This window comes from Anomaloglossus baeobatrachus, chromosome 10 (genome assembly GCF_048569485.1).
Source record: "Anomaloglossus baeobatrachus isolate aAnoBae1 chromosome 10, aAnoBae1.hap1, whole genome shotgun sequence".
NCBI classification, from domain to species: domain Eukaryota; kingdom Metazoa; phylum Chordata; class Amphibia; order Anura; family Aromobatidae; genus Anomaloglossus; species Anomaloglossus baeobatrachus.
In genome coordinates this window covers 186,910,393-186,923,748 of record NC_134362.1, presented here as the reverse complement: position 1 = coordinate 186,923,748, position 13,356 = coordinate 186,910,393, and the positions used below count along the sequence as shown (strand labels likewise).

General features: G+C 49.8%; 2 protein-coding genes across 2 annotated transcripts in view; one reads left to right on the top strand and one right to left on the bottom strand.

Moving 5' to 3' along the window:
• ZNF276 (zinc finger protein 276) overlaps positions 1-5,232 on the bottom strand; it is a 122,547-nt gene extending 117,315 nt beyond the window's left edge. Inside the window, exon 1 of the mRNA XM_075325975.1 lies at positions 5,023-5,232. Coding sequence (XP_075182090.1) covers positions 5,023-5,137 — 115 coding nt within the window. The 5' untranslated portion in view covers positions 5,138-5,232. The remainder of the gene's footprint in view (positions 1-5,022) is intronic.
• A 356-nt stretch (positions 5,233-5,588) lies between these two features.
• The window catches only part of VPS9D1 (VPS9 domain containing 1), a 39,566-nt gene continuing 31,798 nt past the window's right edge, over positions 5,589-13,356 (top strand). The window contains exon 1 of the mRNA XM_075327030.1: positions 5,589-5,738. Coding sequence (XP_075183145.1) covers positions 5,640-5,738 — 99 coding nt within the window. The 5' untranslated portion in view covers positions 5,589-5,639. The remainder of the gene's footprint in view (positions 5,739-13,356) is intronic.

Below are 13,356 nucleotides of genomic sequence, written 5' to 3'. Positions count from 1 at the left end.
AGAGAGAGGGAGAGGGAAAAAGAGAAAAAAAAGACAGAAAAAGAGAAAGAGAGAAAGAGAAAAAGAGAGATAAAAAGAGAGAGAGAAATAGAGAAAAAGAGCGAGGAGAGAGAGAGGGTGAGAAAGAGAGAAAGAGAGAGAAAGAGAGAAAGAAAGAGAAAGAAAGAGAAAGAAAGAGAAAGAAAGAGAAAGAAAGAGAGAGAAAGAAAGAGAGAGAAAGAAAGAGAGAGAAAGAAAGAGAGAAAGAAAGAGAGGGAGAGAGAGCGAGAGAGAGAGAGAGGAGAGAGCAATGCAGCCTCATTCCGTGAACTGCTCTGATTTTAGAGGTGTGTCCCGCGGCTCACAGCTGATGTCCGGCTCCTCCCCTCAGTGCATAATTAAATTAAATTATAATTATGAATAAATATTAATTATAATTTAAAATTAAATTAAATTCTTTACCGGGACGGCCAGGATTTGAATTTGTGAACCAATGCTTCTCAGGCGAGAGCTCTAACCATTGAGCCACTGGCTCTAATGAGAAACATGGGCAGATTTGGTAATCTTTAGCTCTATACTGCAGTGGAGAATCTAGAAGCAGATTGTTCAGCTGCAAGGATGGATGGATGGATGGGCGGGTGGATGGATGGGCAGGCGGATGGATGAATGGGCGGGCAGATGGATTGATGGGCGGGCGGGCGGATGGATTGATGGATGGATGGGCGGATGGATTGATGGGCGGATGGATTGATGGATGGATGGGCGGATGGATGGACGGATGGATGGACGGATGGATGGACGGATGGATGGGCGGATGGATGGACGGATGGGCGGGCGGATGGATGGGCAGGCGGATGGATGGGCAGGCGGATGGATGTATGGGCGGGCGGATGGATGTATGGGCGGGCGGATGGATTGATGGATTGATGGGCGGATGGATTGATGGATGGATGGGCGGATGGATAGACGGATGGATGGGCGGATGGATGGACGGATGGATGGACGGATGGATGGGCGGATGGATGGACGGATGGGCGGGCGGATGGATGGGCAGGCGGATGGATGGGCAGGCGGATGGATGAATGGGCGGGCGGGCGGATGGATGTATGGGCGGGCGGATGGATTGATGGATGGATGGGCGGATGGATGGGCGGATGGATGGGCGGATGGATGGGCGGGCAAACACCGGCAGTACCGCACTCATCACCGCAGGCACTACCACCACCATCATCACCGCAGACACTACAACCCCCATCAACCTCCCCTCAAGGCATAATTAAATTAAATTATAAATAAATAATAATTGTAATTTAAAATAAATTAAATTTTTTACCGGGACAGCTTGGACTTGAACTCATAAACTAATGCTTCTTAGGCGAGCGCTCTAACCATTGAGCCACTGGCTCTAATGAGAAACACAGGCAGATTTGGTAATCTTGATGTCTGCATTGCACTGAAGTCTCCGGTGACAGCGCGATTCCCTTCAGGTGCTACGTGGAGAGGACACAGCGATCGTGTTCTACGGTGCTCCCTGTGATCTTCATGTAGCAGAGCTGACAGTGTCATGTGGATTACTTCGGACCTGGATTGTTGGTTGGGGATTAATAAAGAGGTAAATTAGGTGTTTTTGTCTTTTATTCCAAATAAAGGATGTTTCGTTGTTTCACTTACAGGTTAATCATGGAAGGTGTCTCGGGGAGACGCCTGCCATAATTAACTAATTATTACCCCGATTGCCACCGCACCAGGGCAATTCGGGATGAGCTGGGTAGAGTCCCGGGACTGCCGCATCTAATGGATGCAGCAATTCCGGGCAGCTGCTGTGTGATATTGTTAGGGTGGTGGGCTCCCCATAATGTGGCACTCTCCATCCTGACAATACCAGCCTCCAGCCGTGCGGCTTTATCTAGGCTGGTATCAAATATGGGGGGAACTGCATTTTTTTTTTCTTCATTATTTACTTTACTGCACGATATAGACCTGCACGCCGGCGCCTGTGATTGGTTGCAGTGAGACAGCTGTCACTCATCGTGGGGTCGTGTCTAACTGCAACCAATCATGGGCGCCGGCGGGCGGGGAAAGCACGGAATAACTAATTGAATAATGAAGCGGTAGCCATATTCAAATGAGGAAATGCCGCTGGAGATTTGTGACAGCCGTGCAGCGAGGTGCCCGTGATCGGTGAGTAGGAAAGAGAGAGGGATTGTACTGGGGACGTAGGACGCATGCAGATAGCAACGTGCGCACATTGCCTTACTGTGAAAAGCCACGTTTGTGGTGATCGAACCGTTCTCGAACGTAACTCGAACTGCCGAACTTTTAGCAAATCGTTCGAGTTCGTCGAACGACTCGAACATCCCCCAAAATCACCCGAACATGAAATTGGCGAACCTCGAACATCGCTCATCTCTAGTGCTGACACATCAGAGTATCACAGATGCAGAGCGGGAGAATGATGAGAAAGGGGCTGTTCTACTCCTCTCATCATTCCTTTCAATTGTATTGGCATCTGTGATGCCGATGTAAATGAAAGTGTGATCCTCGTCAGGGGGCCCGCGGGAGGGGGGGGCGATGCCAGCCCTGGCATCGAGCCTTATAGCGGTGAAGTGGCCTTCCTCTATTGGTGGTATGCCCCTGGTGGAGGCTACAGGGAGATCATCAAATAATCCACTCCAATCTAGACAGCTCACTAGTGAATCATCTAGAATGGAGTTGCTAAAATGAGGTTCTCAAAAAGCAACTACAATCCAATATTGTAGATTGTGACGACTCTGCTGCGCTTTGTTACGCTTCTCCCTGTAAGGTTCTGCCCAATCTTCAGAAAAACATCCATTCTAGTCACTTCAGCTCCGACCTGTCTATAGTGGAGGCTATGATGAGATCCTCAAAAAATCCACTCAGGTACAATGTGTATATTATGAGCATTTTCGGCTGCGCTCTGTTACGTTTTTTGGTCTGAGGCTCCTCCCACTCTTCCAAAAATCCATTCCAGTCACCTCAGTACCAAATGTACATAATGTAGTTGCTAAAATGAGGTCCTCAAAAAATCCACTCTGATATAGACAGCTCACTACTGAAGCAGCTAGAACGGAGTGGCTAAAATGACGTCCTCAAAAAATCCACTACGACACAATGTGGATATTATGAGGACTTTCAGCTGCACTCTGTTACGGTTTTTCCTTTGAGGCTCCTCCCACAATTCGAAAAAATCCATTCCAGTCACCTCAGTACCAAATATACATAATGTAGTGGCTAAAATGAGGTCCTCAAAAAATCCACTATGACACAATGTGTGAAATTATAAGCACTTTCTCGGCTACGCTCTGTTACGTTTTTCGCCGTTAGGCTCCTCCCACTCTTCAAAAAACTGAATTCCAGTCACCTCAGTACCAAACTGTACAGAATGAAGGCTACAGAGAGATCCTCAAAAAATCCACTCTGATCCAATATGGTAAGTTATGAAGACTGTCAGCTGCGCGGTTCCGTTTTTCCTTGTGAGGCTCCGCCCACTCTTTCAATGTCAGTCCTGCGGCCTCGACTCGTGGAAATACGGTAAAATTAAAATTCCAGCAAAACTGAATAATCAGCGCTGTGTGGAATTATTTATATTGTAAAAAGCAATAATAAAATGTAAGTTATAATAATAATGAAAATAAAAATTTGCCCTTTGGAAAAAAATAATAAATATAAGTTTATCTAATAAATAAAAACATGAAATCATTCCAATTATAAATCTCATTCCAGCCCCTGCTGTAGAAACTGAACTGTGTTGTATGGAGACAAGATCAGAGAGATCATCGAAAAATCAACTCTGAACTAGACGCAACCTAGAGTGAACCCTGTCCAAGAAAATGGCCGCCAAAGCGAAGAGAGGGGGCGGGACAGGGGGCGTCCCTGTAGGAAGGCGGGATCTGGAGGGCCATAGAGACCTGCAGGGGAGGAGTCACTCACAAGCAGTGGGGAGTGTCCCTCCCCTGTGCAGGACGGCCGCCGGGAGGAGCCGTGCCTGTCCCTCTGCATGAGTGACATGCGAGGGCAGATTACAGAAACTAGGTCTCCGGCGAAGCCGGGGCCTAAATTTGAGCAGCGAGGCCGACGCGCAGGCACCATCGGCGCGGTTCTCGGGCGAAAGCCAGAGAACCCGCCGGAAATGCCAAAAACAAGTACAGCAAACACACTCTCCCCATACAATAAAGGACAGAGACCCCCAACATATGAACGTCTCAGGTACTTAGCTGCTGAGACGCAGGGCCAGATCCCTGGGGATGAGTGCTCCGGTCCAGCAGAGTCCTGAAGGGGCTGTGGACGGAGACCGGACTCCTGCCAGGCATGGAGACCGCGCTGGCTCCCACTTCAAGCCAGAGCCCAGGAGGGATGGTGAAGGAGCACGGCATGAAACTCTCCAGGACCGGAAACTAAGACGTCTCCTCTACAGAGGGAACAGCTCAAGAAAAGGCCCCTCTAATGTGATCAAACCAGGGATTCTTTTTGAGGAGTATGGAACTTGAAAACTGTCTACAGTGAGACTGATAATACTGCCCTAATCCTGAGTTACCTCCTGTATTATATTCCAGAGCTGCACTCACTATTCTGCTGGTGGATTCACTGTGTACATACATTACATTACTGATCCTGTATTATACTCTAGAGCTGCACTCACTATTGTGCTGGTGCAGTCACTGTGTATATACATTACTGATCCTGTATTATACTCCAGAGCTGCACTCACTATTCTGATGGTGCACTGTTACTGATCCTGTATTATACTCCAGAGCTGCACTCACTATTCTGCTGGTGCAGTCACTGTGCACATCTATTACATTACTTACCCTGTACTGATCCTGAGTTACATCCTATATTATACTCCAGAGCTGCACTCACTATTCTGATGGTGCAGTCACTGTTACTGATCCTGTATTATACTCCAGAGCTGCACTCACTATTCTGCTGGTGCAGTCACTGTGCACATTACTTTTCTTGTTAGTGGCAGCTCTTGATAAGAGGTTCTGCAGCAGCTCTGGCTGTCCCCACCCCCTTCCTTACCAGCTAAGGGCTCTGGCGGGGGTGGTCTGGGCACTTGGCTCCTGTCACTCTCCGTAGCCCGCCGGGAAGCCCTCCGGTGACAGGCCGTGCTCCGCCCGCGCCTGTCCCGCTTCATCCCGCGGCCTCACCCCCCAAGCAGCAGCCCGGGAGCCGCCATCCAGCCCGGGGCCTCCTCAGCGCGACTACAGGCGGCTGCTCTGCTCCTGCGGACATGTCGCCCCCTGGTGGTCATGTGCACGTACTACAGCGACTCCATAGAATAGCATAGTAGTAACAAGTTTAGGGCAGAAAAATATCATTTTATTTTTAATAAAACCTCCACTCCCCATAATGTCATTTCTTCAACTTGCTAAGTTTTAGAGCAGGTGTCGTGACAGACAAGACTATCCCGATAATTCAATAAGAAACAGCAAAACCTATCGCCATTCAAAATGAGTTGCTATTTTATCCTCCGACCCTTAGATGGCGCTGTGAACAATTTCTCGCCTCTTTATGGGTCCAGTAGTTATTCACTCCGGGTTGTGCAGCAGTTATTTACATTCCGGGTGGACACCTGATATACAACATAAACGTTCCGGGTGCTGGTTGTACCCATAGTTATTATTGATTTGCCAGACATGGCCTCCTCGGCCGCGGACGGGGCGCTGAAGCCGCTGCAGAGGGCGATGAAATTGGCGAACAGAGCCATAGAGCTGGACACCGGGAACCGGCACCGGGTGAGAGGGGGAGGAGCCTGTATATGGAGGAGGGAGGGGCTGTCAGAGCCTGACAGTGACAGCCACATATTGGAGATTATGCTATAAAGCTGCCACTGACAGGCACACAGGGGGGAATTATACTATAAAGCTGCCAGTGACAGCCACACGGGGGGGATTATACTATAAAGCTGCTACTGACAGTCACACAGGGGGGATTATACTATAAAGCTGCCACTGACAGCCACACAGGGGGAATTATACTATAGAGCTGCCAGTGACAGCCACACAGGGGGAATTATACTATAAAGCTGCCACTGACAGCCACACAGGGGAGATTATACTATAAAGCTGCCACTGACAGCCACACAGGGGGGAGATTATACTATAAAGCTGCCACTGACAGCCACACAGGGGAGATTATACTATAAAGCTGCCACTGACAGCCACACAGGGGAGATTATACTATAAAGCTGCTACTGACAGCCACACAGGGGGAATTATACTATAGAGCTGCCAGTGACAGCCACACGGGGGGGATTATACTATAAAGCTGCTACTGACAGCCACACAGGGGGGATTATACTATAAAGCTGCCACTGACAGCCACACAGGGGGAGATTATACTATAAAGCTGCCACTGACAGCCACACAGGGGAGATTATACTATAAAGCTGCCACTGACAGCCACACAGGGGGAGATTATACTATAAAGCTGCCACTGACAGCCACACAGGGGGAGATTATACTATAAAGCTGCCACTGACAGCCACACAGGGGAGATTATACTATAAAGCTGCCACTGACAGCCACACAGGGGGGGATTATACTATAAAGCTGCTACTGACAGCCACACAGGGGGAATTATACTATAAAGCTGCCACTGACAGCCACACAGGGGGAATTATACTATAAAGCTGCCACTGACAGCCACACAGGGGAGATTATACTATAAAGCTGCCACTGACAGCCACACAGGGGAGATTATACTATAAAGCTGCCACTGACAGCCACACAGGGGGGAGATTATACTATAAAGCTGCCACTGACAGCCACACAGGGGGAATTATACTATAAAGCTGCCACTGACAGCCACACAGGGGGAATTATACTATAAAGCTGCCACTGACAGCCACACAGGGGGAATTATACTATAAAGCTGCTACTGACAGCCACACAGGGGGGGATTATACTATAAAACTGCCACTGACAGCCACACAGGGGAGATTATACTATAAAACTGCCACAGACAGCCACACAGGGGGGATTATGCTATAAAGCTGCCACTGACAGGCACACAGGGGGGAATTATACTATAGAGCTGCCAGTGACAGCCACACGGGGGGGATTATACTATAAAGCTGCTACTGACAGCCACACAGGGGGGATTATACTATAAAGCTGCTACTGACAGCCACACAGGGGGGATTATACTATAAAGCTGCCACTGACAGCCACACAGGGGGGGATTATACTATAAAGCTGCCACTGACAGCCACACAGGGGAGATTATACTATAAAGCTGCCAGTGACAGCCACACAGGGGGGGATTATACTATAAAGCTGCCACTGACAGCCACACAGGGGGGATTATGCTATAAAGCTGCCAGTGACAGCCACACGGGGGGGATTATACTATAAAGCTGCTACTGACAGCCACACAGGGGGGATTATACTATAAAGCTGCCACTGACAGCCACACAGGGGGGGATTATACTATAAAGCTGCCACTGACAGCCACACAGGGGAGATTATACTATAAAGCTGCCACTGACAGCCACACAGGGGGGGATTATACTATAAAGCTGCCACTGACAGCCACACAGGGGAGATTATACTATAAAGCTGCCACTGACAGCCACACAGGGGAGATTATACTATAAAGCTGCCACTGACAGCCACACAGGGGAGATTATACTATAAAGCTGCCACTGACAGCCACACAGGGGGGAGATTATACTATAAAGCTGCCACTGACAGCCACACAGGGGGGAGATTATACTATAAAGCTGCCACTGACAGCCACACAGGGGAGATTATACTATAAAGCTGCCACTGACAGCCACACAGGGGAGATTATACTATAAAGCTGCTACTGACAGCCACACAGGGGGAATTATACTATAGAGCTGCCAGTGACAGCCACACGGGGGGGATTATACTATAAAGCTGCTACTGACAGTCACACAGGGGGGATTATACTATAAAGCTGCCACTGACAGCCACACAGGGGGGAGATTATACTATAAAGCTGCCACTGACAGCCACACAGGGGAGATTATACTATAAAGCTGCCACTGACATCCACACAGGGGAGATTATACTATAAAGCTGCTACTGACAGGCACACAGGGGGGATTATACTATAGAGCTGCCAGTGACAGCCACACGGGGGGGATTATACTATAAAGCTGCTACTGACAGTCACACAGGGGGGATTATACTATAAAGCTGCCACTGACAGCCACACAGGGGAGATTATACTATAAAGCTGCCACTGACAGCCACACAGGGGAGATTATACTATAAAGCTGCCACTGACAGCCACACAGGGGAGATTATACTATAAAGCTGCCACTGACAGCCACACAGGGGAGATTATACTATAAAGCTGCCACTGACAGCCACACAGGGGAGATTATACTATAAAGCTGCCACTGACAGCCACACAGGGGGGAGATTATACTATAAAGCTGCCACTGACAGCCACACAGGGGAGATTATACTATAAAGCTGCCACTGACAGCCACACAGGGGAGATTATACTATAAAGCTGCTACTGACAGCCACACAGGGGGAATTATACTATAAAGCTGCCACTGACAGCCACACAGGGGGAATTATACTATAAAGCTGCCACTGACAGCCACACAGGGGGAATTATACTATAAAGCTGCTACTGACAGCCACACGGGGAATTATACTATAAAACTGCCACTGACAGCCACACAGGGGGAATTATACTATAAAACTGCCACTGACAGCCACACAGGGGGAATTATACTATAAAGCTGTTACTGACAGCCACACAGGGGGGATTATACTATAAAGCTGTTACTGACAGCCACACAGGGGGGATTATACTATAAAGCTGTTACTGACAGCCACACAGGGGGGATTATACTATAAAGCTGCCACAGACAGCCACACAGGGGGGATTATACTATAAAGCTGCCACTGACAGCCACACAGGGGGGATTATACTATAAAGCTGCCACTGACAGCCACACAGGGGGGATTATGCTATAAAGCTGCCACAGACAGCCACACAGGGGGGGATTATACTATAAAGGTGCCAGTGACAGCCACACAGGGGGGGATTATACTATAAAGCTGTCACTGACAGCCACACAGGGGGGATTATACTATAAAGGTGCCAGTGACAGCCACACAGGGGGGGATTATACTATAAAGCTGTCAGTGACAGCCACACAGGGGGGATTATACTATAAAGCTGCCACAGACAGCCACACAGGGGGAATTATACTATAAAGCTGCCACTGACAGCCACACAGGGGGGGGAATTATACTATAAAGCTGCTACTGACAGCCACACAGGGGGAATTATACTATAAAGCTGCCACTGACAGCCACACAGGGGGAATTATACTATAAAGCTGCTACTGACAGCCACACAGGGGAGATTATACTATAAAGCTGCTACTGACAGCCACACAGGGGGGATTATACTATAAAGCTGCCACTGACAGCCACACAGGGGGGATTATACTATAGAGCTGCCAGTGACAGCCACACGGGGAATTATACTATAAAACTGCCACTGACAGCCACACAGGGGGAATTATACTATAAAACTGCCACTGACAGCCACACAGGGGGGATTATACTATAAAGCTGCCACTGACAGCCACACAGGGGAGATTATACTATAAAGCTGCCACTGACAGCCACACAGGGGGGATTATACTATAAAGCTGCCACTGACAGCCACACAGGGGGGATTATACTATAAAGCTGCCACTGACAGCCACACAGGGGGGATTATACTATAAAGCTGCCACTGACAGCCACACAGGGGGGATTATGCTATAAAGCTGCCACAGACAGCCACACAGGGGGGGATTATACTATAAAGCTGTCACTGACAGCCACACAGGGGGGATTATACTATAAAGGTGCCAGTGACAGCCACACAGGGGGGGATTATACTATAAAGCTGTCAGTGACAGCCACACAGGGGGGATTATACTATAAAGCTGCCACTGACCGCCACACAGGGGGGATTATGCTATAAAGCTGCCACAGACAGCCACACAGGGGGGGGATTATACTATAAAGCTGTTACTGACAGCCACACAGGGGAGATAATACTATAAAGCTGTCAGTGACAGCCACACCACATGTGCTTGTTTTAGCGACCGCCGGGACTTGTATTTCCACTTGTGCTTCTTGGCCGGGTGCCATGTAGAGCAGAAGATGCCATAAATGATTATTAGGAATGCGAAGATGGGAGGGACGAGAATAATGAGAAGCTGAATCTGGTGCTGGTGTGTCTGAGCCGTCATCACTCCACACATTGGTCACATTCCTCCTCCGTCAGCCTGAGAAGATGTGATTATCCACAGTCTCTCACTATGCAGGACTGGACTCTTCCATTCATTACCAACACAGAAGAATGTACAAGTGTAATACCTCATTCGACCTGTGGTGGCGCTGCAGGGAAACAAGACATGGATAATAGTGATGAGCGGGCACTACCATGGTCGGGTGCTCAGTACTGGTAACTAGTGATGAGCGGGCACTACCATGCTCGGGTGCTCAGTACTCGTAACTAGTGATGAGCGGGCACTACCATGCTCGGGTGCTCAGTACTCGTAACTAGTGATGAGCGGGCACTACCATGCTCGGGTGCTCAGTACTGGTAACTAGTGATGAGCGGGCACTACCATGTTCGGGTGCTCAGTACTCGTAACTAGTGATGAGCGGGCACTACCATGCTCGGGTGCTCAGTACTTGTAACTAGTGATGAGCGGGCACTACCATGCTCGGGTACTCAGTACTAGTAACTAGTGATGAGCGGGCACTACCATGCTCGGGTGCTCAGTACTTGTAACTAGTGATGAGCGGGTACTACCATGCTCGGGTGCTCAGTACTAGTAACTAGTGATGAGCGGGCACTACCATGCTCGGGTGCTCAGTACTGGTAACTAATGATGAGCGGGCACTACCATGTTCGGGTGCTCAGTACTCGTAACTAGTGATGAGCGGGCACTACCATGCTCGGGTGCTCAGTACTTGTAACTAGTGATGAGCGGGTACTACCATGCTCGGGTACTCAGTACTAGTAACTAGTGATGAGCGGGCACTACCATGCTCGGGTGCTCAGTACTGGTAACTAGTGATGAGCGGGCACTACCATGCTCGGGTGCTCAGTACTAGTAACTAGCGATGAGCGGGCACTACCATGCTCGGGTGCTCAGTACTCGTAACTAGCGATGAGCGGGCACTACCATGCTCGGGTGCTCAGTACTGGTAACTAGTGATGAGCGGGCACTACCATGCTCGGGTGCTCAGTACTCGTAACTAGTGATGAGCGGGCACTACCATGCTCGGGTGCTCAATACTCGTAACTAGTGATGAGCGGGCACTACCATGCTCGGGTACTCAGTACTAGTAACTAGTGATGAGCGGGCACTACCATGCTCGGGTGCTCAGTACTGGTAACTAGTGATGAGCGGGCACTACCATGCTCGGGTGCTCTGTACTGGTAACTAGTGATGAGCGGGCACTACCATGCTCGGGTGCTCAGTACTCGTAACTAGTGATGAGCGGGCACTACCATGCTCGGGTGCTCAGTACTCGTAACTAGTGATGAGCGGGCACTACCATGCTCGGGTGCTCAGTACTCGTAACTAGTGATGAGCGGGCACTACCATGCTCGGGTGCTCAGTACTCGAAACTAGTGATGAGCGGGCACTACCATGCTCGGGTGCTCAGTACTCGTAACTAGTGATGAGCGGGCACTACCATGCTCGGGAGCTCAGTACTGGTAACTAATGATGAGCGGGCACTACCATGCTCGGGTGCTCAGTACTCGTAACTAGTGATGAGCGGGTACTACCATGCTCGGGTGCTCAGTACTGGTAACTAGTGATGAGCAGGCACTACCATGCTCGGGTGCTCAGTACTTGTAACTAGTGATGAGCGGGCACTACCATGCTCGGGTACTCAGTACTAGTAACTAGTGATGAGCGGGCACTACCATGTTCGGGTACTCAGTACTAGTAACTAGTGATGAGCGGGCACTACCATGCTCGGGTGCTCAGTACTCGTAACTAGTGATGAGCGGGCACTACCATGCTCGGGTACTCAGTACTAGTAACTAGTGATGAGCGGGCACTACCATGCTCGGGTGCTCAGTACTGGTAACTAGTGATGAGCGGGCACTACCATGCTCGGGTGCTCTGTACTGGTAACTAGTGATGAGCGGGCACTACCATGCTCGGGTGCTCAGTACTCGTAACTAGTGATGAGCGGGCACTACCATGCTCGGGTGCTCAGTACTCGTAACTAGTGATGAGCGGGCACTACCATGCTCGGGTGCTCAGTACTCGTAACTAGTGATGAGCGGGCACTACCATGCTCGGGTGCTCAGTACTCGTAACTAGTGATGAGCGGGCACTACCATGCTCGGGTACTCAGTACTAGTAACTAGTGATGAGCGGGCACTACCATGCTCGGGTGCTCAGTACTGGTAACTAGTGATGAGCGGGCACTACCATGCTGAGGTGCTTGGTACTAGTGATGAACGGGCACTACCATGCTCTGGTGCTCAGTACTAGTAACTAGTGATGAGTGGGCACTACCATGCTCGGGTGCTCAGTACTCGTAATTAGTGATGAGCGGGCACTACCATGCTTGGGTGCTCAGTACTCGTAACTAGTGATGAGCGGGCACTACCATGCTCGGGTGCTCAGTACTCGTAACTAGTGATGAGTGGGCACTACCATGCTCAGGTGCTCAGTACTCGTAACTAGTGATGAGCGGGCACTACCATGCTCGGGTGCTCAGTACTCGTAACTAGTGATGAGCGGGCACTACCATGCTCGGGTGCTCAGTACTCGTAACTAGTGATGAGCGGGCACTACCATGCTCGGGTGCTCAGTACTCGTAACTAGTGATGAGCGGGCACTACCATGCTCGGGTGCTCAGTACTCGTAACTAGTGATGAGCGGGCACTACCATGCTCGGGTACTCAGTACTAGTAACTAGTGATGAGCGGGCACTACCATGCTCGGGTGCTCAGTACTGGTAACTAGTGATGAGCGGGCACTACCATGCTCGGGTGCTCTGTACTGGTAACTAGTGATGAGCGGGCACTACCATGCTCGGGTGCTCAGTACTCGTAACTAGTGATGAGCGGGCACTACCATGCTCGGGTGCTCAGTACTCGTAACTAGTGATGAGCGGGCACTACCATGCTCGGGTGCTCAGTACTCGTAACTAGTGATGAGCGGGCACTACCATGCTCGGGTGCTCAGTACTCGAAACTAGTGATGAGCGGGCACTACCATGCTCGGGTGCTCAGTACTTGTAACTAGTGATGAGCGGGCACTACCATGCTCGGGAGCTCAGTACTGGTAACTAATGATGAGCGGGCACTACCATGCTCGGGTGC